The sequence below is a fragment of the Leptonotus elevatus genome, chromosome 14, assembly GCF_054856555.1.
Source record: "Leptonotus elevatus isolate MCC_2025b chromosome 14, RoL_Lele_1.0, whole genome shotgun sequence".
Lineage (NCBI taxonomy): Eukaryota > Metazoa > Chordata > Actinopteri > Syngnathiformes > Syngnathidae > Leptonotus > Leptonotus elevatus.
The window spans coordinates 1209022-1236118 of NC_141252.1; the positions used below are offsets into that span (position 1 = coordinate 1209022).

Consider the following 27097-nt stretch of genomic DNA (forward strand, 5'->3'; position numbering starts at 1 on the left):
CCAAGTGTGATTGACGGGCGACTTGAGGCTAATTAGCCTAAAACAAGTGTGATTTAAATGTAGCAGAAGGTGAGACGGATTTGTAACAGGACACCCACGGCAACTTTGCTGCCTGGTGAGCTGAAATACGGTGAAAGATGTTAGTTTATTAAACGAGAGATCGGAAATTAAATGATGGCGAAATACTCACACAGGTCACTTCATTTGGTACACGTGCTAAAGCACGGTTTCAAGCTAGATATAGAAATTTACAATGTGAGTTCCAAGTCTAGTTTAGGGTCTCAAATGGCACTGTAAAATCTTTTTGACAGGCTAATAGAAATAATACTCAATATTACATGATAATACCCAAAGGCATATATTCTTCGTAATCTGTGAAAAACGATTTAAAGCTCAATCAAAACCTTCTTCTTCTCATGTGTGTACTTCATGCATGCATGGCACCACACTGCCCCTAAGAGGTCAACACATGCACAGCAGGAACAGCCAATATTTGTATCTATTGCTAGTATTTTCTTTTTAATATACTATATTATTATTTTAGCTTTGCTACTCATTTGTTTATTAATCGGGATTTCAATATCCATCAAAAATAATCGCGATTAATAATAATTTAATTTCATAATAACCTAGCCCTACAAGCGTATTACAATATGCTTATTAAAAACAAGGTGACCGGAACATCCGAATGAGCAAACAAGATTTACACCTTCCACTCTTTTGATTGACATTGTCAATCAAAAGAATGCAAATACATGATTAGCGAATCCTATTATATCAGCTGTGCGTAAAATATTGCGTAGCATTGCTAAAGCATTGGGTGCGGCTCACACTGTGCTGCATTAGCAATTAGCAATAGTCAATTCATCAATGACAAATACATTTACTGCTCATTCATTTCAAATAGAATTAGACTATTATATAATAATGCTTTTGTAGATGAAAACGAGCTCACCTGCTCGTATAAGATTTTTAACACAGTACATCCCGTACCTGACATAAGGTATATCCTGTGTTTATGGTTACCGGACTTCACCCCACTTGTACACTTGTGTGAGATTTGGGGCCGACTTGTTAAGATGAGACGTCAACACACCCAGTCAGGGAATAGCTTGTCAAGAATGTTCAAGCCATTACCAGCTATACATACGCCAGAAACACCTGACTAATGTTGCTTTGTCTCATTCAGGGGGAGGGTTTGAAATTAGGTTTTGAAGTCAAGCTTAAATGAGTGTTTTCAAGCCGACTTTAGGGTTTTAAGTCAAGGTTGGGGTTTTAAATGAGGGTTTCAAACCAAGGTTGTAATAATGTAGAAAATTTAGTGTTTCGCTCACACTCAGTCTTTTTAGGTTATTTTTGATAGCACACACACACACACATAGCCTATAGAACCCTTGAGAAGCAAAGGTGAATCAGTGTCAAGTCAGACAGTGTGCAGGTTTCTCTGCCTTGTAAGGTAACCCGTCGTCGTCCTTTTCTTCTTCTTCCTCCTCCTCCTCCTTTTCCTCACTGAGGTGAGGCGGGGAGAGCCCCAGTCAGTCGTAGTCAGAGTCGGAGCGCTCTTCCATATATGGATAAACTTCCAAAGGGGATGAGATGAATGTTTGGGAAAGTGATGTCACGGATAGCCTGTTGCAAGACAGGCGTACACTTTGTTACGTACGCAATGTGTGTGTGTGGAAGAAAAAAAATACACTAAAAGCACAAACGTTAAAAATAAAATAAAATACATATTAAGACACAATCAAACCTTTGGATTTAAAAATCCACAAATGTTTGAAAATAACAGTACTACAAAATAAAATGTAAAAAAAATAATAATAATAAATGAACACTTGACGAAAATACAAAATATCTGGACAAAAGTACACATTAAAAAAAAGGTTGGAGGAAAAAAATATTGCAACAAAAGTATCAGAAAATAATGTGATGCAAAAAAAAAACGGATGAAAAACTCGTAAATATTGATTAAGATGGGAAAAAAATTACAAATGTTACTAAAATATGAGAAAATAAGAATGACAATATTGTACAATAAAACGCATATATATATATTTTTTTATATGAAAACAGGACCTTGAAAAAAGGAAATTGCATATTAAATCACAATCGCAATAATGAATTGGGGGGGGTCGCAATTGATCTTTCGTTCAGCTCTCGTACATTCTTTATCCTCTGCAAAGAGCTACTAATATTAGCGCTGCACTGATGAGCTATGAGGACACTGAGGAGCAGTATATCTGGCTTGTCTGTCCTATAATGCCTGGCAGGATAATTGCCATTTAAAAAATATATATAAGAAAATGCTTTAGTAGTATTTGGAGGTCTCATTGTATTAAATTGATATTTAAAAAAGTGTCTTAACCACATCAATCTACTCTTTAGCATCAAGTTCTGCAAATCTGGTTTGGACACTGTGATGACATCGTCTTCTTTCTCATCCACGGAATTCCAAGGACATGGACGGCAAAGTCAGGTCATGTGAAGAACCGCCACCGCCGCTGGTGCTGGTGCTGAGCTCACTGGCAGCTTCCCAAGGTATTCCAGTCATGTTGGGAAGAGGAACGCTTGGCCTTGTATGGGATGATGATCCCATTGACTTGTACTGTGATGCGTTTGTGGTCAAACGAAGCCAGTCAGACAGTCCTCGTGTAAATATATGAGCTGGCAGAGTCAAGTGCCTACTAAAAGAAGACTGGCCATGAAGAGATTAAATGCTATGAAAGTATCATATCGCATATTTAAGTAATGAGCACGGTTATCAGTGTTGTCATCAAAGCAATGTACAAAAAAATACATTAACTCACTGCCATTGACAGCAATAGACGTAAAAAATTAATTGGAACTATTTCTATTAGTTTAACATTTTTTCCCATTTTTGTTAACAAGAGTATGAAAGCCTAGAAATATATATTTATTTACATTTAGAACAGATATAAAATTTGTGATTAATCGTGAGTTAACTAGTGAAGTCATGCAAAAAATTATTTAAAAACAATTTTTTTTAATAATCTTTTTTCTTTTTTGGGGAAAAGATTATTAAAAATTTGGTGCGTCAGGCGATTACAATTTTTAATTGTAATTAATTACATGACTGCACTAGTTAACTCACGATTAATCACAAATTTTATATCTGTTCTAATACAATAAAAACTATTCTAGGTATTCATACTCTTGTTAACAAAAGTGGAAAAATGTTAAACTAATATAAATAGTTCAAATTAATTTTTCACGTCTATAGCCGTCGATGGCAGTGAATGAGTTCATATATTAGACCATAAAAGCTACAATAATTCAAATACAATCTACAAAATAATTCAAAAATGTGAGGAAGTAATTAAAACAAAGTGCAAAACTTTGTGGAAAATTATTAGTTTAAAAAAATATATATCACAAAAATATTAGATCATAATATAAACAATATGAATACACCGTTGATTTGGGTGAAAACACGAGCGGAATTGGGAAAAAGGTTTTGCTCTAGCATTGTACTAAAATCAGCAATGGGTGGTGGCCATGTATTATTATTATTATTATTGCTATTATGACTGAGTGTTTCACCCAATGCAATCAAGCCTCATAGTTGTGTGAACGAGGCCATGCAGAGAGGGCGTTTCCCGCCACGACGAGCATGTACAACCAGTTTACCTTTTCTGGATATATGCCAGTCAAAAACTACTGTAGACAACTAATATAAATTTTACAAGTGCAGTCAAGTTTCAAATGTAGGAGGGTGAACTATTAAAAATATGTAAAATATTGAACACATTTAAAAAAAAAAAAAAATAATTATATATATATATATATATATATATATATATATATACATAAAAACAATAGTAACAGATATTAGACAACTGTGACAAATCTAGAAAAAATAAAAAAATAAAATATATAAGCTTTTGAATTGTCACGCTCCGACTGTAAACACGCCTCGGGTGCGCGAGCATAAATGAGCGTCCCAGAGGAGTCATGAGGTTGAAACCAAGGATGTCCATTTCCTGCAGATAATTCCCCAAATTAGGCTGAGCTTGAAACACTTCTTGTTTTCCACGCTTCTTTCGAATGCAATGCGAATTATAATAGTGTGCTGTCATCCAGTGGTGGAAACTGGAACTACACGTAAAATATACACAAGGCAGAACAACATACCAGTAATTAAAATGTCTTTAACAATAATAATGACAATAAAGTAGTGGGACCGCAAACTCAGAATCTGGGATGGAGGGGAAATGCTTTAAATATTGTTCATTTTTGGTAAATATGACATCTTTATTGCCATGTTTTAATGGTTGCGCTAAAATGCCTTCATTTAAATACCACAAATAATTTCAGTCAAGACAAAGAAATTGGATTTTAAAGCATAATTGGACAGGTTCCCGAAAGAAGGCAGAAAGTTTATTTAAGCAAAGAACAAAGGCGACATAACATTTGTTTCTAAGAGAAGGTAGGTAGGAAGGAAGTGTGAGCAAAGGAAGGAAGGAAAGTAGGTAGGTGGGAAGGAAGGAAACAAGAAAAACTCATGTGAAGGAAAAAGGAAGCAAAAAAAAAAAGTTGCATGAATAAAAAGCAGGTTCGAAGAAAGGAAGGAGAGCAGGAAAAGATAATTTTCCTGTGATCCAATGACAACAGAGTCAAAGGAGGAGTTTGGGCTGGAGAATAAGGCAGCCTTTTTATTGACAGAAAACAACATGTCCGACTTGTAGCGGTATAAACACAAACGCATTCTTTTTTCGGCGCCTCTCAAGACAAAAAAAAAGTGGACGCTTGACGTCAAACACTTAGAAAATGAAAATGGCAAGTCAGTTCATGTCCAGATCAACAACTTTACTTTCTGGTACTGAAAACAATGTCAATGCTTAGAATCATTAACTCATTCCCTATCCCTAATCACTGCCTAGTTCTTTTTTATTTTTTTTTTGTTATTTATCAACTGTGTTTGCGCTTAGGCCAAAGTATATAAAAAAAAATAAATAAATAAAACATTTAAAAAACATTATTTTTGCGTTATCTTGGGGCCAGGAAACATAAATAAATAAGTCAGGGAGTTCCATTTACAGAAAAGTAGTGCCTTGCCACCATTTTGTCACATCTATAGGCAATCACAACCCTTTTTGGGGAGGGGCTGCAATTACTCACAGATTTTCGCTAATCCGAGTTATTGATTGCTCCCCTTCAATTTTTTTTTATTGTACTGCAATTACCTATAGATGCCACAAGATGGCATTAAATGACCACTTGTCTAAATGTAGCTCCTCACCTCATTTTAGCATGTTATCAGATGGCCCCAAAGCAATATTGTTAAATAAAAACAACAGCTAAATGATTAGTGAATCATACCAAAAAAAGACCGTGTGTGTTCTAAATCACTCCCTGCCTTTTTTTTTTAAGTCACATGACCTCCGAACAAAGGAAATGCCGACTGGAAACCAAAGCGGCGACTATGTTTTGAGCTTCTTCTCTGAGGAGCCACACTCACCCTCTTCCGATCCCGCATGAGTCCGCTTCTGCGTGGAGACTTTTAGCCTTTCTCCCGTCCTCGTGTCCGCTGCCTCCGCAACGCCGTCAGCCTCGCCCTGCGGCTGTCTGTCAGCGGTGGCGTCTCGGTGGCGCCCGTTCCCCCCCGCCTCCCCGTCTCCGTCGTCCGAGATGGCCTCAGTCCTGCCGTGACGTCCCGTCGCTGGCTGGCTCGCGTCCTCCTGAGTCTGGGGCGACATCACCGGGCTGCCGCACACCAAATCCGACAAGCTGAGACGCCGTTTCCCGGCGCCGCGTTCCGACTCCGACTCCTCCGAGGACGTCAAGTCGTGGACGGTGATGGAAGGGTAGCTACAAGAGTCAACGGCGGAGAAGAGTGCCTGCCCGGTGGAGTCGGGCCGCTCGCCGGCGCGCGACGCCACGCGCATGCGTTGCCGCCTCGTCACGTTACGCCGCCGCACGGCGCTCCGCCGCTCCTCGTCCTCGCTGCTGGAGCTGGAGGCGCTGGCCGAGGAACTGGAGGCGCCGGCGGGCAGCGATGGCGAGTTGGACGAGGGGATGGACAAGGTGGCGTAGTCGCGCGGGCTCGGCGAGCGAGGGCGCGGCATCGGGTCCAGCCAGAACTCACTGTCCGAATCTGAGTCGTCGTTGGAAAAGCCCGACGGCGGCCGGCTGATCCGTCTTATCCCTCCCGAGCTGGAATTATCAGAGTCATCAGCTCCGACTTCAGCTCCGGTCACACCTTCACCTGCCGCCGCCGCTGCCGCCGCCGCCGCTGCTACCGCCGCAGCCGTGGTAGCACGGGTGGTACGGCGGCCGCGGGCGTGCAGCTGCATGATGGCGTCCTCGCTCAGGTCCGAGTCCGAGTCCGAACTCCAGCCCTCTAACTCGCGGCGCACCAGTGAGTCGAAGAAGGCCATCATGCGCGGGTCCTCCTGGATGGACTGGCTGACGTAATCGTGCGACAGGCCGCTGCCGCTGTTGAGCACCAGGTTGATGTACTCCTCGTGCGTGTACAGGCTGCGGCACGTGTCCTCCACGCAGCCGTCCAGGTCGCCCAGGCTGTCGGGCTGCTGGTAAGGACTCCACACCTGACGCATGCATTCAACAACCAGCATTTGAAAACGGCGCCGCAAGTGCCAGGGTGCTGGCGTAAAAATCACACTTACTACTTTTTAAGTAGAGAAAATGATTATATTGTTAATCAATGAATTTGTCGCTTATTTTGTCAATTAATCAATTCACTTTTTTTTTTTTTACGTGGTCAACTTTAAAACATTTCTTGATAATATGTTATATGTGACCTCACTAGTCTACACATGACATTTTGATTAATATTACATTTGTGGAATATGAGTTATGAAGCAAAATCCAATATCAGGGGGCGGCCATTTTGCCACCTGCTGTCGACTGAAGATAACATCAATGTTGCTCAGGTCTCAGGTAACAACCAATCACAGCTCAGCTTCAGAAAACAGGTGACACAATCACAGCTCACCTGTTTTCTGTAGCTGAGCTGTGATTGGTTGTTACCTGAGCAACATTGTCATCTTCAGTCAACAGCAAGAGGCAAAATGGCCGACCCCCTGAGATGGATTTTGCTTCTTAATTCATATTCTATATATTAAAGCTGCAATATGGAACTTTCCCCCCAAAAAAATAACTTTACAGTAAGCTTTTTATTTGACCATTTATGCCTTCTAATTAGTAGATAAACACCTTAGCTGTTCACAATGGGTACTCCTGCAAGCCTATGGCCAATAGTTTTCAGACTGGAATCAGGTTAGAAGCAGTTTCATTTTTCGTCACCAGGTGGCAGTAGCGAATCAAAATGGAATATTCTACGTTCGGTAGCTTTAACACACTATCAACCAGAATACCATACTTAGATTAGTAGGGCTGCATATTGTTGTCAAAAAATGTTTGGGGTTGACTTCCCCTTTAAGCCCTTTTCTGGTTAACAAAAATCTTTACCCACCTTGATGACTTTTTCCACCCCAGAGGAGCAGATCATGTACGTCTGCGGGTTGAAGCGCACCTGGTTGACGATGGAGCGGTGGCCCTTGAGGACCATGAACGCCCCGTTCACCACACGACCTCCTGAAAAGCAAAAGGTAGCAGCAAAATACTTTGTTTTCCTAAGTAAACAAAAAAAATCAGTAAAAAATAACTCACCCGTGTCAGGATCCTTGGGGATTTTCCACATGTAAAGGTTAAAGTCATCCGAGCCGGAAAGGATGTACTGAGGTCAAACACAAGGGAAGACCGAAGACGTGTCAGGATATTTAAGTGCAGACAGATGTAAATCAGGCTTCTTTTTTTTTTTAAGTTCCTTTGATGCCCCATTTTTTTTTTTAATGGTGCGATTAATGACCGCCCCTTACTTGGAAAGCATTTACTGGGGGAATTCCAGTTGCAACGCAGCAGACATGTCCACGTCCAAATTTAGCAATAATAAATGTAATAATAATGCATATATTTGTGGCGACTGGGGTCAAGTAGTATTTTATCATTTTAAAAATGTGCAGAATTTCACAAGTTACTTCATGTTGAAGATTAGATAGCTCTTAATATGAAAAGAAAAATGCACTGAGCTGTCACCAATGTGTTACAAATGCAATGATGCCATCTAGTGGCAGAAAAATGATCTCAACACAAATCAATATAGTACATCTTTTTAACTCAATTTTATGCAGAATTATGAAATTACTGTATCAATGACTAAAAGATGCAGCCATATTTAAATTAGTTTTAAAAAAATCCACTTTCAAGTTGACAAGAGTATGAAACTTTTTTTTACATTGAAAACAAAGTTGCAATTAATCTTGAGTTAACTATTGAAGTCATACAATTAATTACTATTTTAAAAAATGTAATGACCCCTAGATTTTACAAATATTTTGTTTTGTTTATATATGTTCAATTAATTTTATTCAAGTGTGGTTCTGCAATAACTGGAGTTCATTTTGGGTTCGAGCATCACATGTTGCTTCTGTGTGTACTTGACATGCCAATAAAAAGCATATATATATATATATATATATATATATATATATATATATATATATATATATATATATATATATATGTTTAAAACATAATTAAGTGGATGTACGTTTTGTACGGAGGCCACAGTGGGGCAAATGTCCTCCAATGTTGACATTGAGGGGCTTCCCTCGCTGCCTATTCGGCGGCTTAAATGGTTGCTGCTGTGTTTGCAAGCACTCGAGGTTTGTGTGAACGCCGCCAGTAAACATGTGGGCGACGCGATGATTGAAAACTAACGGGAACGATCCATTTCTTTTTCATGGCACATTTGTCTTTGGTTGAACACAACACAGTCAAGATGTCACCGTTCTGTCAAATCTCAATTGACTTCTGCTTTTGATTTGGGGGGAGACAAATATTTGGTGAAAACCAGCAGATGGTGCAATTAATTCAGGCTCAACTAGTTTGCAGCCCAAACAGCCATTTTGTCTTTTCGCCATTTAGGGGGTGGGAACAGCAATGAAAGCAATAAAATCAGTCCCAACGGCTGTACAATAAAAAATCAAGTTTGGCACCAAACAAAATTTTATTTAAGAATTATCCATCCATCTATCCATTTTCTGTACCGCTTGTCCTCACAAGGGTCGCGGGGGTTGCTGGAGCCTATCCCAGCTGGCTTCGGGCAGTAGGCGGGGTACACCCTGAACTGGTTGCCAGCCAATCGCAGGGCTATTTAAAATTTAAAATTTGCTATTTAAAAATTAGCAAATTTTAAAATGAATGTCAATTAATTCAGACCCAACTAGTTGGCTGCCTTAATGGGTTGCACTGTTCAGACACCACACCAAAAAAAGATGCAGGACCTAACAAATTAAATATAAATAAAATAGTTTTAAAATGGAAAAATATTTGGAAACCACCAGCAGAGATTAAAATTAATTCAGGGGCAAACTGCCAAAAATTACTGTTGACATCAAATTAAAAGCAACCATTTTGTAAAATGACATTCTAAATGTGTCAAATTTGTATTTATACTTGATTGAAATCATATATTTTACATTTCGATCGGACTAATATGAACTACAACTCAAGACGAATTTCCATTTCTTTTTTTACTGGCATATAATTTGAAGTTCAAAGCAAGCGTGCCGACTCACCTGATCGCGGTCGCCGGCGAAGCAGCAGCTTTTCATGGTGCAGTAATTGAAGTAGCCCTGGTTGTCGAACTGGTAGCTGGGCAGGCGCGAGTGCAGCTCGTAGAGGACGGGCGGCAGGCGGCGGCGCAGCGCCAGCAGCTGCGTGCCCGTGCTGTTGAAGCGCACGCTCATGGCGCTCTGCAGCGACATGCTGCCGCCGTAGCGCAGCAGCGTACTGAGGACAACGTAGATTAGTGGGACACTGCGTCATGGGGGGACGTAAAGGATATGTTTTCCTTCTTTAGAATTTGAATATAATTGAAGTGGATAGGGATAGATTAGAGGGAAAATCCGGGAACTACAGTGGGCCAACTACATTTTTTTTTTAAATTTATCCCGAAAAGGAATATCTTTCAGATTAATCTTGAGCTCAATTAGGGTAAATCCACCAGATTTTATTGCAAACATAATATCATTAGTCACTGCAAAATGACAAAAAATATCTCACTCTCGTTCCCAGAATTTGATGGGGGTTTTTTTTTCTTGTTTTCCAAAAATGTTAAACATGTCTTGGACAATTATTGTGGTGTTACAATAGCTGTGATAATAACTCATTTCACACCTTGTAGCAAAAAAACTGTCATCTGAAACGCGCATGAAATAAAGAGGCAGTGCCACCTGGTGGACACTTCGTGAGGTACAGTTTACTAACATAGCTTATATACTCAAATAATGATGAACTCGTCTTAGTTAAACCTACATTTACAAGTTTCAACTGTTTGTGAGTGAATGTGCCCAAATGATTCAAACCAAAATGGACGACATCGCTCCTTTAGCAATGTCTGCCGGAATTTCTTGTCGGGTGTAACTGATGTAAGGGCTGAATTTTTCTAACTTCCACAGGTGCTACGGCGTGAGTTTTCAGGCATGGCGTTCTAACCTGCGCGGCTTGCGGATGTCCCACAACCCGACGCCTTCCTTGGAGTTGGCGGTGGCGAGCAGTCGGGGCTCCACCGGGTTGAACATCACGCTGTGAAAGGCTGACGGGTAATTGGCCAGGCAGAATGGTTCTCCAGACGGGAAAGAAATGATATTAAAACACACGTTACAGGCCCGACTGCCCTGAGCGGGCCGCAGCAGATAGATCACGCGATACCTCCATGCGGGGGCTCTCGGGTATCCCAGATGAGGACGCGGCCGTCGTCCGACGAGCTGGCGAAGACGTTGTCGTTTACCGGGCTGACTGAGAGGCTGTACACGGCGTCGATGTGCAGGAACACGTTGAGCGTCTCTCGCCTGGAACAATAACAACAATAAACAATTATTTGTTTTCCTGATGGAGCTATTGGGCTAAAATGCTAATGCTACGTACCGCTCCACGTCGTGAAGAATCACCTGCTCGTCATTTCCTGTTCCAAAGCAAACAGAAACAAGGGATGCACGATAATGTTATTTTTTTCGATAAACCAATCATTTAGAAAGTGCCAATGTCAGTGATTGATAAGTAAGCCGATAATTGTTTGCAAAATGAACTTGAATACAAATATACTTTCAAGTCCTACTATAAGTCTAACATGTACAAATGCATTGAAATATTGTGTAATGCGCCACGAAGCTGAATTTTATCGATATCTCTGCTTCAAAGACAACCAGGAACTCATTTTGAGTTTGCCAAAACATTTTAAAAATGTAACAAAAACTGCGAGGGTATTTTGTGATCCGTGAGAGAGTGCGCAGTAAATTATCATGGGAAGATTTTTATGCAGCCTGGTTAGGTTTTGGGAGGAGAAAAGGACGGTCAGCTCCCTTTCTTAAAAATAAGAGATTTCAAATATCACTTGATTAACAAAATAATTATTAATATGATAATTAGATTAGTTGTCAATCAATTAATTATTGCACCTCCAAACTCAATGCACATTTGTATTGGCGCAATATATTGTCACAAATTCGGATAATTCAATGACGATGTCGAGCGTGAATATAGAAGTAACAAGGAAACAAATGCAGAAAAACCTTCTCCTGGTCGTGTAAAAAGGGGCTGCTGAGGTGCACATTACCTCCAGAGAAGACCTTCGTGTTGCTGCTGTCAAAGGCAAGGCAGAAGATGTTGGACAGATGTTCTCCCTTCAGCTTGAGTGGCTTGGAGCGAGCGTGGAGGGCTTCTTCCATGTGCCACAAGAGCACCCGGCGGTCGTCTCCACCTGTGGACATCAAACAACAACTCCATGACGCAAAAGATTCAGACAGGTGAGATATTTCCAATTCATGGCCTTGTTTAAGAGAATGATTTGATATCGTCGACTTATTTGTGGTGAATGTGTTGCCTAAAAACCATCAGCGTCTGGCGTTAACAAATTCTCAGTCTAATCTGGAACATTAATATTATTTTGCTTATTTTAGCCAATTCTACTTTGACCAGTGTTTATACACAAGTACACGTACTACTTTTTATTTACTCTGTAAATAAGGTACAGAGTTCAGACTGAACTTTTTCTACTTGTACTTAATACTGGAATCGAATCATCTACTTTGACCAGTCTTCATAAACCAGGAAACAGGGTTAGACGATTCACAAAAGATGGCATGGCTGTCATGCTACCAGGAGGCCCATTACGACTATTTTTAGTCACGTCAAAACAATATTATGCTAGTGGAGACAGAATGGCGGGCTAAGTGGGCGGCTCCGTGAGCACCCTGGGGCCGCTTCAGGAGCTTCACCCGGCCGGGCTGACAAACGGCCACCGTCCGCCGTGGCTCGTGAAGCTAATGTTTTGATGTTAGAAAAGCTAAGCTAACGAGAACACTTGAGAAAGCGGAGCGTGCTACGCAGCTAGTTAGCTTAGCGTGCTAAGCTATCTAGCACTACGAAGCAGCCCCTTTCCTTTCTATGCTAGCAAAGTTAGCTCGGGGGGTGGGTTACCAACCGGACACCAGCCACTCGCCACCGTTGTTGGAGAACTCGATGGCGTTGACGCAGCCGAAGTGTCCCAGCATGTCCTTCTTGTACAGGCTGGTGCAGCCGGCCATCCTGCGCCGCTGGAACTCGTCCTTCATCAGCGGCTGCCCCGTCAACCCGCGGCGGGACAGAAAGCCCACCGACGAGCGCATACCGCATCCCTTTAGTTCTTTCATGGCGGTGGTACTGAGTGACTAGCAGGCTCCGTGCTCGTTGCTCATCTGCTGGCCGACCCGTGACGCCCGTAGCCCGGCGCGGTGCTCATTGTTGCGGCGGAGGCTGTCGAGGGATGGCAGTCCGACGGAAGGCTTCCTACTCGGGTCGCTGGAGTGGAGGACCCACACGTCTGTCTCCCCCTGCCTGTCAGATGAAGCATCATCAACACTACTGTGAAGATGTGAAATAATTATAAAATTCTCTTTATATATAAGCCTATTCACTATATCTTATTTTATTTTTTTTACGTATTATGAATTAATCGTTTTCGGGGGGAAAATTAAAATCATTTTATTTTTAGTAAATCATTTAGTGAATTTTTTCCCCCTCATTATTCAATAATTGAAGTTATCATTCAGTCGTTTTAGTGACATATTATCATTAGATATGTATTATTATTAAATCATTTTAGTTAAAGACTCTGTTAAGTGAATTTAAATATATGTTTTCAAATACATGGAGATAATTACTGAAAACTTGCACAAAGACTGGGAACTACGTCGTACTCAAATGTGGTGAGCTAGCATTAAACAGTGTGTCTTATTTTTCACTTTTCTTGATATTTGGGGGGTTAAAACATTAATGTAGTTAAAATGGCGCCCGGTGACGCACTTGGGCATCCAGCATAAGTCCCGCCTCCCCCACCAACTTGAACCTGAACTTTCATTCCTAACTCATTATTGCTAGCCTGCTCGGCCCATTTCTACGAGTACGTTGTACAGTTAGCTATCTATCTATGCCTACACTTTGAAAATGCATATTTACTGTGCTAGCCTGGGACATTATTTAGCAAGAAGGAAACGGCGAAAGCCTGTTAGCTTGCAAGCTAACAGGTAGCTAGCACGATATATGCCATGAACCGGAGGCTTTAAACACATAATATCACGCCTATATATGCGTAAGAAAGGTGAAAGTTATCTTGTGAATGTTTTCACAGGAAAAGCAACAAATTGACACAACAAGTTTTAGTGTGTAGTAGTTTTATTACACGGGCGTTTTGGGGATGACAGTGGTTTCAACGCAAGACCACATAAACCAAATAAAAGCTAATGTTGAAAAACGGGCTTTATTTAGTGTTTATATACGACGCATGTACAATCATGCTGTGCATCGTGTTGTTCTTGAAGCACAATCAGCACCGGGATGTTTTGACTGGTAACCAACGAAGCAAATGTAGGCACTTATCAAGAATCTGCAAATATGATCAAATTTGCTATGACATTCGGCGCCTTGTATGACTTACATACGCGATGGAGCCAATATTACAAAGTGGCTACTGCCATACATTTGACGTCTACGTGATATCTACATAACGGAATCCAGTCAACACACACACACACACACACACACACGCACACACACACACGCTCTCACACGCATACTGTGTTTCAATGTGACATCCGGGTGTCAAAGTCGCAGGTGAGAAATCCTAACTTTAATGTTGTACTTTTAATTCGTAGCTCACATTGTGCTATTCATTGTGTAAGACTATCTTGCTTTAAAGGAGGTATATTATGCGTTTTCTTACCATTTCAAACCGTTACCGGGTGTCTTAATAACAGGACCGAGACATATTTTTGCCAAAATACCAGGATAGAAAAAATATATATATAATTTTTTTTTTTACTGCAGGTTGCCATGGAGAAATTGGCTCATTCCAGGAGCAGATCCGTCTCATTTAGTGTAACGACCCTCATCCTGCTGGACCAATGGGGAGCCCCAATTTTGTTACAATGAAAATTGTAACGTCACAGTGGGGAAACATTCAAAATGGCATTATCACAGAGACGTTTTCAGAAATTGGCAGATAACGAAACATTTACTTGGTTAATCTCCCATTTGATGGCTAGGTAGGCTAGGTAGGTAAACTATTTGTATGCAAGCCATTAAAAAGTCAATTTTCCATAATATGTCTCCTTTACTTCTATTGCACGTGTCATCCAACATTTCCCGACTTAAAAATACTTTCAAAATCTCCTTTTCAAAACATCTTTTTTTTTAAATATATATCCTTAATTTATGTGCGGGGTGTGCTTTCAGTACGACGGCGTCCATTTTAGACGAGATTAGCATTTAGTGTTATGTATCTAAAAAGAACAATAACAACGCCGAAGGGGAAGGCTGTAACATGGATTTTAAAAAAAACAATACGACACATATGACATGATAATGTCAGTTAAACGGGTTGGCACAAAGAAGAGGAGGGCGCAGGTTCTTAGTAGGGGCCTTTGGCATGGCCGAAGATGGCGATGGGGAAATGTTTGACGTGCGACGACCACTGCGCAGCCAGCTGGAAAAACTTGACGTCGTTCCATTCCACGCCGTCGATCGACACTAACCCACAAACAAAAATAGCGCAGCTCATTCCACTGCTAAGGCACAAATAATGTAGAAATAAAATTCAATAAAAAAAAAATCTATTTAAAAGAAATTAAGTCAACTTTGGAATATGTAGAAATAAAATAAAAACAGGCCAGATAAAGTACCCTTAATTAAAACATTTTTAAAAATCAACCAAAAATAAATTACGTTAAATAAAACAGGAGAATTAAAGTACGCTTAAAAGATCTAATAAACCTAAATTAACTTCAAATTAAAACAACAAGAATATAACTAGGGACAAATAAAGCCACCCTGACAGTGAAATAAAATCATGTAACTAACAAAGTACCTTGAAATAAAAACACACTACAAATAAAAAAACATAACATTAAGTTAAATAATATACAGTAGATAGCATTAGCCTTTCAGCGACATTAAAAGTATATAAGTACATAACAATTGTGTCGTGTGTCGTCAACGCAATAAAACAAAATGAGGCGGATTAAGTAAACGTCATCAAAATGAATAAAATAAAATAATGTAATGCTGACATTTAAAGTATACTTTAAAATATATATTGTAAATGTGCAATTGGTAGCCTTTAAATTCAATATAATAAGTACCATAAAATAAAAATACATTTGAATTTAACTCATTCACTCGCACCCGCATATTCACAGAAGCAACCCCCTTCGCTTCGTTTTTTACTGGATTTTGACTGATTTTGCAAGGCCCACAGAATATTGTGTTCTATTGCTATAAAAAACATGGAACCTACCAAAAGAAAGATTAGAGTCTCTTCTTTCATCAGGAAAAAAAAATTCTATCTGATTCCGTTTTGCAGCAATAAGCATTAGAATATAGCTAAGTTTCATCATTATTCACAAATCTGTTCAGAACTGTGGGGAAAATAGTTTTTTGCAACACGGCCCTGGTTTATCTCTTTTTCTCTGCTGCCACCTGCTGGCCGTTTTGTAATAACTACCATTGCTTCAAGCGTTCTTTGCAGTTGAGAGGCTGCATCAATGCCTTCTGTATGCAAAAACGTATAAATGCGTCTTTGGGACACTGGTAATATTTAAAATTAGAACATATTTATACGTTTTTGGGAGCAAATGAGTTAATATATATATTTAAAAAAATCAAAGCGCCTTAAAATGTATGTAATTATTTTGACATGGGACAAATTACGTAACCTCAAAATAAAATGAGGGCTAATAAGTGGAGTCATTTGAGTAACACTGCGACAAAAACGTGTAAAACGTTGGTCTCTGTCTCTGACGGACGGATTTGACTGATTGATGTGACGTGAGCGAGCGTGATTGTTACCTGTCAACATGTTGTGCTGGTGCTTGGCGGTGCAGATGAGGCGACTGATGCCCTCGATCACCTGACTCTTAGACTCCACCTCCTTGTCTTTGCTCTTCTTTGGCAGGAACATCACTGCAACAACGCAACAAGCCGTTTATTTAACATTTTCATTGACTGTGACCAATGACGATTGTACATTTTATTTTCTCCCGTGTTCTTTTGGACTTTTTGCCTTTGCTCTTTTTTTTTTTTTTTTATATATTTGCCTTTGCTCTTGACTGAACATGGAATGTTATTGTTTGATACTTTATTTTATTTTATTTTATTTTATTTTATTTATTTTTATTTTTATTTTTATTTTTATTTTTATTTTTATTTTTATTTTTATTTTTATTTTTATTTTTATTTTTATTTTATTTTTATTTTATTTTATTTTTATCCATCCATCCATTTTCTGTACCGCTTGTCCTCACAAGGGTCGCGGGGTTGCTGGAGCCTATCCCAGCTGGCTTCGGGCAGTAGGCGGGGTACACCCTGTACTGGTTGCCAGCCAATCGCAGGGCAATTTTATTATTATTTTATTTTTATTATTATTTTTATTATTTTATTATTTTGTTTGATACTTTAAACATGTGACTGTAAACATTTTGTCTTTCTACTTTGCTTGTTTGCTTATGTCGGACTCACCCTTCTTGTTCTTCTCCTTGGTCACCACCGTCATGGACATGGTAGGCAGGGTGCCGGGTTCGGCGCCCCCCGCTGGCAGCCGGCTGACCTGCAGCGAGCGGAAATTGCACTTGAGCGTGTTCTTGGCAGCGGACGAGGAGGAGGAGGAGTCCCGCTTCTCCACGTCCTTCTTCCTGTCGGCCACCCAATAGTCCACCTGAAGGCCCATCAGCTCCGTCTGACCCCCGGAACTGGGTGAGAGGAGCACACGTGGCACCATCGCATACACGATAAGCTTGGTTATATAACCGTTGGTCGAAAAATTGGGTACGAGTATGGGGGAAATGGTTGTGATTAAATAAAATGTAGCAAATAAAGAACCCTTTCAACAGAGTAACATCACATTTAAATGGGGCAAGTATTTACTGTGTCGTTCAAAAAAAAAAAATTGGGAAGGACAAATAATGTACCCTTAAACTAAAATAGCTACAATCAAATGGGGCAAATAAAGTCTCAGTAAAAATAAATAAATAAATAAATAATACCCTTTGAAACGACAAAAACTAAATAAATATGGTGGAAAGTGAAAGTGTCCTTAAAATAATTTAAAATAAAATATCAGGACACTAAAAAGAGAAAATCAATTAAAAAGTAAAAATAAATAAACAAATAAATACAATGGGGCAAGTACATTGATTCTTTACTAATATAAAATAAACAAAAACATTTTTTTTAAAGAATAAAATATAAATTGGAGAGGGCAAATAAAGTATATGCTATAAAACATGGAACCCATCAAAAGAAAGATTAGAGTCTCTTCTTTCATCAGGAAAAAAAAAGTATGTTTGTTTCCGTTTTGCAGCAATTAGCTGTAGAATATAGCTAAGTTTCATCATTATTCGCAAACCTGCAACTTGGCCCTGCTGCCACCTGCTGGCCGTTTTTGTAATATCTACTATTGCTTTAAGCGACCTCTTCAGGTCAGAGGCTGCATCAAAGACTTCTGTATGCTCTAGCATTAAAAAAAACTTATACAAATGTCTTTGGGAGCATGGGGATATTTAAAATAGAACATATTTATACGTTTTTGGGAGCAACATTTTTCAAAAATAAAAATAAAGTGCCTTTTTAAATTAAGAAAAATGTTCTTAAAATCAAAGCCAAAGGGGCAAACAAGGTGTCAAATAAAATGTAATAGTAATAAAGAATAATAATAAAGTCAGGTGCTAATAGTAAAAAGAACTAAAAGCGTCTGTGTTAAGCGCACGTCATATTGCACTCCAAACATTCCAGCACACTCACCTGTACACGCAAAAACTCGTGTTGACGGACGGCGAGGAGGGCGGTGTGGGCGACGCCTCTTTGAGCGCCGGCGACACCAGAGGCGGCGGGGCGAGCGCGAGAGACGAGCCGGCGGGCGCCGCGTCGTCAGAGTCGCCTTCAGGGTGAGGGGAGGAAACCAAACGCAAGACTTCATCAATGAAAGTCCTTTATTAATACTTTTGCCCATATAGCAATGGCGGGCCTTCAGTGCGGACGTTCCACCTCTCAAAACGACCACCATCATGTTCCAATCACGCTAAAATACGTCATTAAGTCATAGTTCTAATTTAAACAGAAATGCAGACAAATGTTTGGCTTTATCACAGCTAGCAATAATTGACAATAATTCATGAATACAATTTCATGGGAATCTTATTAACTCGTTCACTGCCATTGACGGCTATAGACGTCAAAAATTCATTTGAACTATTTCCCTTTTTTATGTATTAGAACAGATAAAAAATTTGCGATTAATCGTGAGTTAACTAGTGAAGTCATGCGATTAATTACGTTTAAAAATTTTAATCGCCCGGCGCCCCTAATTTTTAATATTTTTTTCTTTAAAAAATATATTATTAAGAATTTAAAAGTTTTTTTTATTTTTAAGAAAAGGTTATTAAAAATTAGGGGCATGAGGCGATTAAAATTTGTAAATCTACAAAAAAAATTATCTAGGTTTTCATACTCTTAACAAAAATGGAAACAAAAATGTTAAACTAGTAAAAACAGCTCAAATGAATTTTTAACGTCTATAGCTCTCAATGGCAGTGAACGAGTTAAAAAAAACAAAAAATCTTGCCTGCAGCTGCTGACGTTTGCTCCACTATTCCCACGTTAACCATCTGCAAGATTGAAAGATGACACAGAAAGGCGTACTCAACACCCGAATAGGCACATTAACAACGCCACACGTTGACGAGATGTTACTCACGCCAACAAACGGGATGAATTTCTGACATGAGTCCTCATCGGGGCTGGAGTGAGAGAATAAGAATTAAAGCACATAATGACCTAAAAAAAAAGATTTGAATCTACTACAAGAAAAAATCACTAAAAGCAAAGGCAAAAGGGGAAAAAATGCCATCTAAGGTTAATAACGTAAATTTTACATCCGGGTCATAACATTAGGTACAACTACAGTACACCGTCGAATGACATACCAAATACTGTTACCAAATATTAGGGCTTCTGATCTTATTAGATGGATAACATACAATAAAAATCAAAAATGTATTCTAGTCATTATATATTTAAAAAAAAAAACAACACTAAACTATTTTTACTAGTAAAACTGATTTTTTTCCAAATCTGCCCTAGATTTTTCTCTCTCTAGCACATCAGGTTTTCATAATAATAACACAATAATAATACCGAAATATAGTAAATAGGGCTGTCAAAATTAGTGCGTTCATTTTGATTTAATTCGAAGTTCCTTTAACGCCACAAATTTTTTGAAACGCGCGATTTGTAAAGTCTGTACTGGGGGAATTCCGGTCGCAACGCAGCAGGCAACATTTTGCAGTCATAATAATGCAAACCTTTGTGGAGACTGGGGTCAAATTGTATTTTACAATTTAAAAAAATCGACAGAATTTCACAAGTTACTTCATGTTAAAGATTAGATAGCTCTTAATATGAAAAGAAAAATGCACTGAGCTGTCACCAATGTCTTACAAATGCAATGATGCCATCTAGTGGCAGAAAAATTACCTCAACACAAATAAATATCACATTTTTTACAGTAAGTACAGCTTTTAAATTTTAATTCAATTTTATGAATCATTATGAAATTGATTAATGACTAAAAGATGCAGCCATATTAGTTTAACATTTTTTCCCCACATTTACGTTAACAAGAGTATGAAAACTTACGGGAAAAATATTTTATTGTGAAATTTGTGATTAATCATGAGTTAACTATTGAAGTCATGCGATTAATTGCAATTAAACAAATTAATTGCCTGACACCCCTTATATACGGGAATTTCTTTATGAAACGTTATAAATTACAACGCATGGAAAAATCCATATTGCATTAAGCTTTTATGGTTAAAAAATCTGATGTGCTAGGAAAAAAAAATAATTTTCAAAAACCAGTATAGTTGTCCCATTAATCAGTTATCAGAATTTTTTTTATCCATGTCATTCAGGCCTTAATATTTAGTTGCACTTTTCAGGGACTTAAAATCACTCTCCTGCAAATTGACAAAAACAGAGTTAGCCCAAATGTGAAAAATGAAATGTCCAAATTTTTTTTTCAGTAACGGTGCTACTTAAAGCCCCTTTCAATTATTTCCTGTGGATTTCATTCTGCTCTTGTATTGAATCTCGTCGCACTGTGTTTCTAATATTATGACCCCGAAATTGAACATGCTTCACTCTATGCCGATTGGCCGCCAATCAATGCGGAATCACGTGACCTCCTCCAAGCAACGCATGCAGCAAACACGAGACGGAAATGAACCTAAATAAAAAATAAAGCAAGAACCTCTCTCTACTTTACTTATTCTATCACATCTACTGCTATCACGCTATGCGCTATTTTCCCGGCCGGCCGGCGAGCGTAAAAATAGCCGTCACGCAGCGTTTAAAAGGGGGAAGGATGAGGTGAGAGGTTTTTGCTCTTGCCTTGAGGACACCTGCCATCGCCCCCCCAGAGAAGAAACTGACAGGCTACACAAGAGTCGGGAAAGGGAACGGGGGAAGTTACAGAAGGAGAAGAACACAAGCTGAATGTACAGCCCACAGTTGCCTAGCAACAAGATGCACGCTGATGTGGTCCATTGGTAAAAGATGCACATGCAAAATGGAAGGTTTGGAATTCAGATGGGGGGGGGAAGAGAATTATGACGGGTTAACAATTTAGTTTGTCATTAAAAGTCGTCACGTTCTAAAGATATCAAGTATTATGAAGGTCTTGTTGTAATATTTCATCAAAATAATGGTGAACTTTGAACTTTGGAAAAAAATATTGGGCCTTATTCCTCATATTTGCATTTTACTGCCATACATTACAAGTGACTTTTGGAATTTTATGACTTTTTCATCATATTTTAATACCTTAATATTAAAATAAATTCTTAAAATATGTTTTTTCCTCATATCTCTTTAGTTATGACTTTATCTCCTTAATATTACAAGATGATTCTCTTATTTTTTTCTGCCTAATTTTATGACTTTTTTCCAAAAGTAAAAATTGTATTCCTCTAATATTACAACTTTTTTTTTTCTCAAAATGTAATAATGACCTATCACAACATTACGGTACATTTATTTTCTTCTAACAACTCTTTTCTCATATATAATTCATTATAACATAATAACTAATCAAACTTATTTCTCATATTTTTAATGGACTTTCTCACCATAAAAAAATCCCTTATTACAACTTTGTTTCTATAATGACTTTTTTTTCTTGTAATATTACTTTTCCCCCAGTTTTCCTACTCTTTTTCTTTTTTTATCTTATATGATTATAAGAGGCTAATCATGTGATATTACGGTTATAAAATAGTAAACAATAATAACAATAACAATAATAAATATTTTTTTCCCCCTCACATTTTTTCTCCAAAAACGTTTTTCTCTAAATATTATGACTTTTTCTTGTAATATGACATGATTATATTATATATTGATTTCTTGTCATTTTTTATGACTTTTTCTCCCAGAAATATTTTCTTTCACATAAGATTTTCACCTTCATTCATGGCTTCATTCACATACGGTATTTTTCCATTTTGGTCGAAATATGCCGCTCTTAAAGCAGCGAGGAATGAGAGCGGAAAATGGCAACACACACACATGCATGCACGCACACGCACGCACACACACACATTCAGTTGTGGGGGAACATGACTGAGCAACTGAAAATGGAGCACAATACCTGACGGAAAAATCAAAATGAAAGCTCTTTTTCCTTAAAAAAAAAAAAGACACAAAAGAAAAAAAAGGACAACACAAAGCACAAGTATGTTATTTGCACACACACACACACACACACACGCAAGGATGTAAAGACACACGCACACACAAACAACTGCAGTCATCTATAACTATCTTTTTTCTTTTTCTTCTAAGAATAAACGCTCACCGGACTATTTATTAGGTACACCAGCACAAGCTTGAATGCTTTTATACGATAAATGTGGCTAAATGAAAATAACCAACCTATTAGAAACAGCTATGATATCACATGTCCAAAACTTGCCTTGGTGGAGGTCTACAGTCAACTTCTGAGTCGGGGGTTGTCAAACTGGACGACGAACTGCTGCTAAACGTTGTTTTCTTTGATGACATTGTTTATGACGCCAAAATCAAAATCACAATTACATTTCAATGAATTGCCCAGCCCAACTTACTAAATGGTCTCTTGACCAAAAATGCTTAAGAACCCAGATTATAAATGGAAATGTGACCTTGAAATTGGTTCTAATTAGATTGTGCAGGCGTACCTAATATTGTGGGTACGTTTAACTCATTCACTGCCATTGACGGCTATAGACGTCAAAAATTCATTTGAACTATTTCTATTAGTTTAACATTTTTGTCCAGTTTTGTTAACAGGAGTATGAAAAGCTAGAAAAAATATTCTACATTATAACATTTGTGAATAATCGTGAGTTAACTATTGAAGTCATGCGATTAATTACAATTAAAAAATGTAATCGCCTTACACTAATAATTTTTTCTTTTTTCAATTTTTTTTTTATTTTTTTTAAATGTCTAGGTTTTCATACTCTTGTTAACAAAAGTGGGGAATTTTTTTTAAACTAATAGAAATAGTTCAAATAAAATGTTGACGTTTATTGCCGTCAATGGCAGTGAATGAGTTAAAAACAAGTCAACTGGCAGTTTGTACATTTGTGCATTAGAAGCATTTGTTAGCTCCATTCAAACACTGACAACACATGAATGTGTGTAGAGTTATTTTGAGGGGACTTGTCCCATGAAAAGATTTTGTAAAATATTTTCATCTAAAAAAAAAAAAAAATTGTGACGGCTGTAGTCACTTATATATCCATTCAGAGAAGTACCTCTTTTGTTTGTACGTGAGCATGGCCTCGGCGATGGGAAGCTGATGCGCTCCGTTGGCGCCCAGCATGTACTGCGTCACCCTGGAAACCACGTCCGGACTCTCCTGGGCTGCACACGTCAGGTACACACGCAGTGCACGACTCACGAAAAGGTTCAGAGGAAGCTAAAATGCACCATGACCTCAATTTGATCGTCCGTCGAGTGACGTAGCCCAATGCAGCATTATTTTTTATTTTAAAATCATTCTTTTTTTCTCGCATAATATTGTGATTTTTTCTCGGGATACTATTTGAATGGGTTTTTTCCCCATTCATTTTTGGACTTCCTTGTTATAATCATACATTTTTCTTATAAAATTAACCTTTTATTCTCATGAAGTCATAATATTGCGATTTTATTTATAATAATAATAATAATTTCCCCCCAGGTATATTTAAGACTTTTTTCTCACATAATGATTTTATTCTTCTTCTTTTTACATTATCTTGTAAAAAAAAATATATATTTTACTGTAAATCATTTTACTTTATTGTCTTATGGGGCAAGATTATATTCTATGTATGTAATTTAATATAATTCTATATTCTATATATTCTATATATATTCATTCACTAGTACATTAATATATATTTGGACTGTTTTTCTCATAAAAATTGTATTCTTAAAACATTGCAATTTTGTTTTTTTCCCCCCAAAATCAAATTAAAACATTATTATATTATAACATAATGATATTATTTTTCTCTTTTTTTTTTTTTTACATTATCTTGTAAAAACAAGTTTACTGTACTCTTTTTTCCTTTATTGTCTTATTGGGGAACCTTATATTCCTATATTTAAACTTTATTATGACTAGTAATTAAGAAAAAATTCTCATAATTGACACTTTTTTAAATGAATTTTTAAACTTTTTTTTTTATTCATTCACTAGTAAATTTGTATATTTGGACTGTTATTCTCATAAAAATTGCAACTTTAATCTTTGGTTGTTGTTGTTTTTTTATACCCTAAAATCAAATTAGTAAATTATTCTTTGACTTTAAAACAAAAAATAATAATGCTGGAAAATGTAAAAATGATAATAATAATAATACGTAATATTTATTTTTCACTTACTCTTTTTCTCATAACACCATGACACTGCGACTGTAATGGTAATATTAGGACCCCCCCCCCCCCACCCCCCTCCCACACACACACTTTTTTTTCAGGGTGACCCCAATTGCTATGAATAAAATAAAAGTGTCATTATGTATTTTCTGGGACACCCTGCAAACAGTTCTTTGAAAGGCCGACTTTTGTTCCATACACAATCCAATGGCGTCTTTAGGAATCCAAACATCGGAATGGAGATCCCCTTACCAATGACAGGAGCCTCGGGCTTGTGAAAGAGGTCCTTCCAGGCAGCGTCCTGGAACAAAGCGTTGTATTTGTAGTCCACGGTGCCAAGATACTTGGACACAGGGTGCGCACCTGGACACAACCATACATTTCATATTAAATATGTGTTACCGCAAAGTTAGCGTTCAAACATCCGTTGCTTCTAAAACCGCGACTAGCAATGCTAGCCGTTAGCACGTCAATGGCGTCTTTGCATTGTTGGTTAGCATTAAGCTACGCAGACTAGCCTAAGGCAACCCTAAGGTAATTTTCTTTGTGTTTATGTTTAGTTTGACTGGGGATGCTGCACGTACCCAGCGGGATGATGAGGAAGCGCATGTATCCCAGCCAGTCGGGGGTCTTGTGGGTCAGGTGGTCCACAAAGAGGCGGAGCACGGCGCTGAGGTAGTGTTGCGCACCGGCCACCGCGATCTTGATGGGGATGGGCGTCTGCGAGTTGCAGTTGCAGCTGTGTGCACACAAACATACATTTTTTTTAAACATACATTATTAGTATTTTGTATTGCATACAGAGCAGTGATTCAACCCCTACATATGTTGCCTAGCAACAAGCCAAAGGACATTAAAAAGACATTACTTAACTCATTCACTGCCATTGACAGCTATAGACGTCAAAAATTGATTTAAACAATTTTTTTAGTTTAACATTTGTTTCCATTTTTGTTAACAAGAGTATGAAAACCTAGATTTTTTTGTACATTTGGAACAGATATAAAATTTGTGATTAATCGTGAGTTAACTAGTGAAGTCATGTGATTAATTACGATTACAAATTGTAATCACCTAATTTTTAATAACCTTTTCTTAAAAAATAAAATGTTTTTTTTAAAGAAAAAATTATAAAAAATTAGGGGCGTCGGGAGATTACAATTTTTAAACGTAATTAATCGCATGACTTTTTTTAAGTTTAAGACTTCTTAAGTTTTTATACTTTTGTAAACAAAAGTGGGAAAAAAATGTTTAACGAGAAATAGTTCAAATGAATTTTTGACGTCTATAGCCGTCAATGGCAGTGAATGAGTTAATATGAAATTAAGTGAAATCAAATTAAATTGAATTAAACCAAAAATTTAAGCCTAATTAAATGAAATCATCTAAAATAAAATAATGATTTAAATTTAATTACATTATATCCAAACAGCACTGCAAAAGGAATAAAAGAAAAGAAAACACAGTGTGACAATTGAATTTTTTTGGTTTAAATTACCTATATATTATTTATTGTTTAAATTATATAAATTTAAAAATAAAATAAAATAAAAATTTAATGAATAAAAAAATATATATATGCACATAAAATAAAGTAAGTTTTATGAAATGACATCAAATCTGAATGAACAAAAGAAACTCGTGATAAAGCCCAATAAATCCTGCCTAGCAACAAGCAATAAATCCTGCCTAGCAACAAGTGAAAAGGGAACGGGGGTGGGGGGTGGGGGGGTTGCGTGGAAGTTGTGCAAAAGAAAGCCTCACAATCTCTGTATGCGGGACACGATAGTGTTGAACGCCGCCTGGATGTCCGCCGTGGTGCAGGTGCACACCACGGGCAGGTTGTGGTTCTGGAGCACGTCCGACAGGTACTGAAAGGTAGAGCAGAACGTGCGCTTGAAACGGGAGCTCAAGAAAAAGCGTCCCAAAAAGATTTCGGAGGCCGTCTCACCTGTCCCTGCCAATCGGACGTGTTGATGAGGATGATGCTGTCGGGAAGCTGGTTGTCAGATGCCAGGATGTGGTTGAGCTGATCGTACACCGTCTTCCTTGGGATCTGCACATAAATGGATTTGGAGGATTTAGGATCATTTAGCAGGGACTTTTCTGGATGCAAAATTTGGCCTAATTTCTAGCCACCGGCATTTTTACATTATATTTTACATACATTTTCAAAAAAAAAATTCCCCTGATTTGAGTTGCTAAAATAAAATTCTCCACCTATGACTGACATCTGGCCATAAGTACGCACAAAATTCTCAACGAACCTACCTACGTAGGCTACTTGTTCAGAAATAGTTGGGTTGGTCACCACAACATGAACGCTCTTTAGCATTAGCATTAGCATAAAGATTTCAGACTGAAAGGTTAAGACAGGTGTAAACACACCCTTTTTGTCTTCAAATTGGTGTAATTCTCTGTTTTATCTTTAGTTTGGCAGTAAACTTCAACAAGTAGTCGCAATAAACAGTTTAAAGACGCTTTTTTTGAATAATTGTTCACTTTTTGGCAAAGCACTTGAGTACAAGGGAAACACAACCCAAAATGAGAA

General features: G+C 38.0%; 2 protein-coding genes and 1 long non-coding RNA gene across 5 annotated transcripts in view; 1 reads left to right on the forward strand and 2 right to left on the reverse strand.

Moving 5' to 3' along the window:
- The first annotated feature begins 13 nt into the window (after positions 1–13).
- LOC147162453 (uncharacterized) lies at positions 14–11401 on the forward strand. Its single transcript, XR_015097174.1, has 5 exons — positions 14–115; positions 2386–2538; positions 5392–6554; positions 7480–7592; positions 10506–11401. It is a non-coding gene; the product is annotated as an uncharacterized LOC147162453 (long non-coding RNA).
- On the reverse strand, positions 4642–12918 carry dcaf5 (ddb1 and cul4 associated factor 5). The gene is made up of 9 exons (XM_086095771.1): positions 12530–12918; positions 11663–11806; positions 10975–11011; positions 10759–10898; positions 10543–10672; positions 9624–9837; positions 7654–7720; positions 7457–7578; positions 4642–6569 (listed from the first exon to the last, which is right to left on the reverse strand). The coding sequence occupies exons 1-9, from the start codon at positions 12735–12737 to the stop codon at positions 5442–5444; spliced, it is 2190 nt and encodes a 729-aa protein (XP_085951897.1). The 5' UTR covers positions 12738–12918; the 3' UTR covers positions 4642–5441.
- Positions 12919–13746: 828 nt separating this feature from the next.
- Positions 13747–27097, reverse strand: part of pacs2 (phosphofurin acidic cluster sorting protein 2) — a 36389-nt gene continuing 23038 nt past the window's right edge. For 2 of the 3 annotated variants that reach the window (XM_086095446.1, XM_086095444.1), the window contains exons 14-25: positions 26498–26602; positions 26311–26417; positions 25131–25285; positions 24799–24909; positions 23436–23544; positions 22286–22318; positions 19331–19373; positions 19199–19241; positions 18379–18514; positions 17098–17327; positions 16429–16542; positions 13747–15111 (exon numbers count right to left, since the gene is read on the reverse strand). In XM_086095446.1, coding sequence (XP_085951572.1) covers positions 14993–15111; positions 16429–16542; positions 17098–17327; positions 18379–18514; positions 19199–19241; positions 19331–19373; positions 22286–22318; positions 23436–23544; positions 24799–24909; positions 25131–25285; positions 26311–26417; positions 26498–26602 — 1305 coding nt within the window. In that variant the 3' untranslated portion in view covers positions 13747–14992. The remainder of the gene's footprint in view (positions 15112–16428; positions 16543–17097; positions 17328–18378; positions 18515–19198; positions 19242–19330; positions 19374–22285; positions 22319–23435; positions 23545–24798; positions 24910–25130; positions 25286–26310; positions 26418–26497; positions 26603–27097) is intronic. The other variant, XM_086095447.1, reaches the window with a different exon arrangement.

What these genes read in the sequence shown, in the direction of transcription:
- dcaf5 (XM_086095771.1), bottom strand. Translation starts at nt 12,737, where the DNA reads ATGAAAGAACTAAAGGGATGCGGTATGCGCTCGTCGGTGGGCTTTCTG. An exon ending in ATTCTTCACGACGTGGAGCG is followed by an intron (nt 10,899 to 10,974) that starts GTACGTAGCATT and finishes TTATTGTTCCAG; the next exon opens with GCGAGAGACGCTCAACGTGT. An exon ending in GACATCCGCAAGCCGCGCAG is followed by an intron (nt 9,838 to 10,542) that starts GTTAGAACGCCA and finishes CGTTGTCCTCAG; the next exon opens with TACGCTGCTGCGCTACGGCG.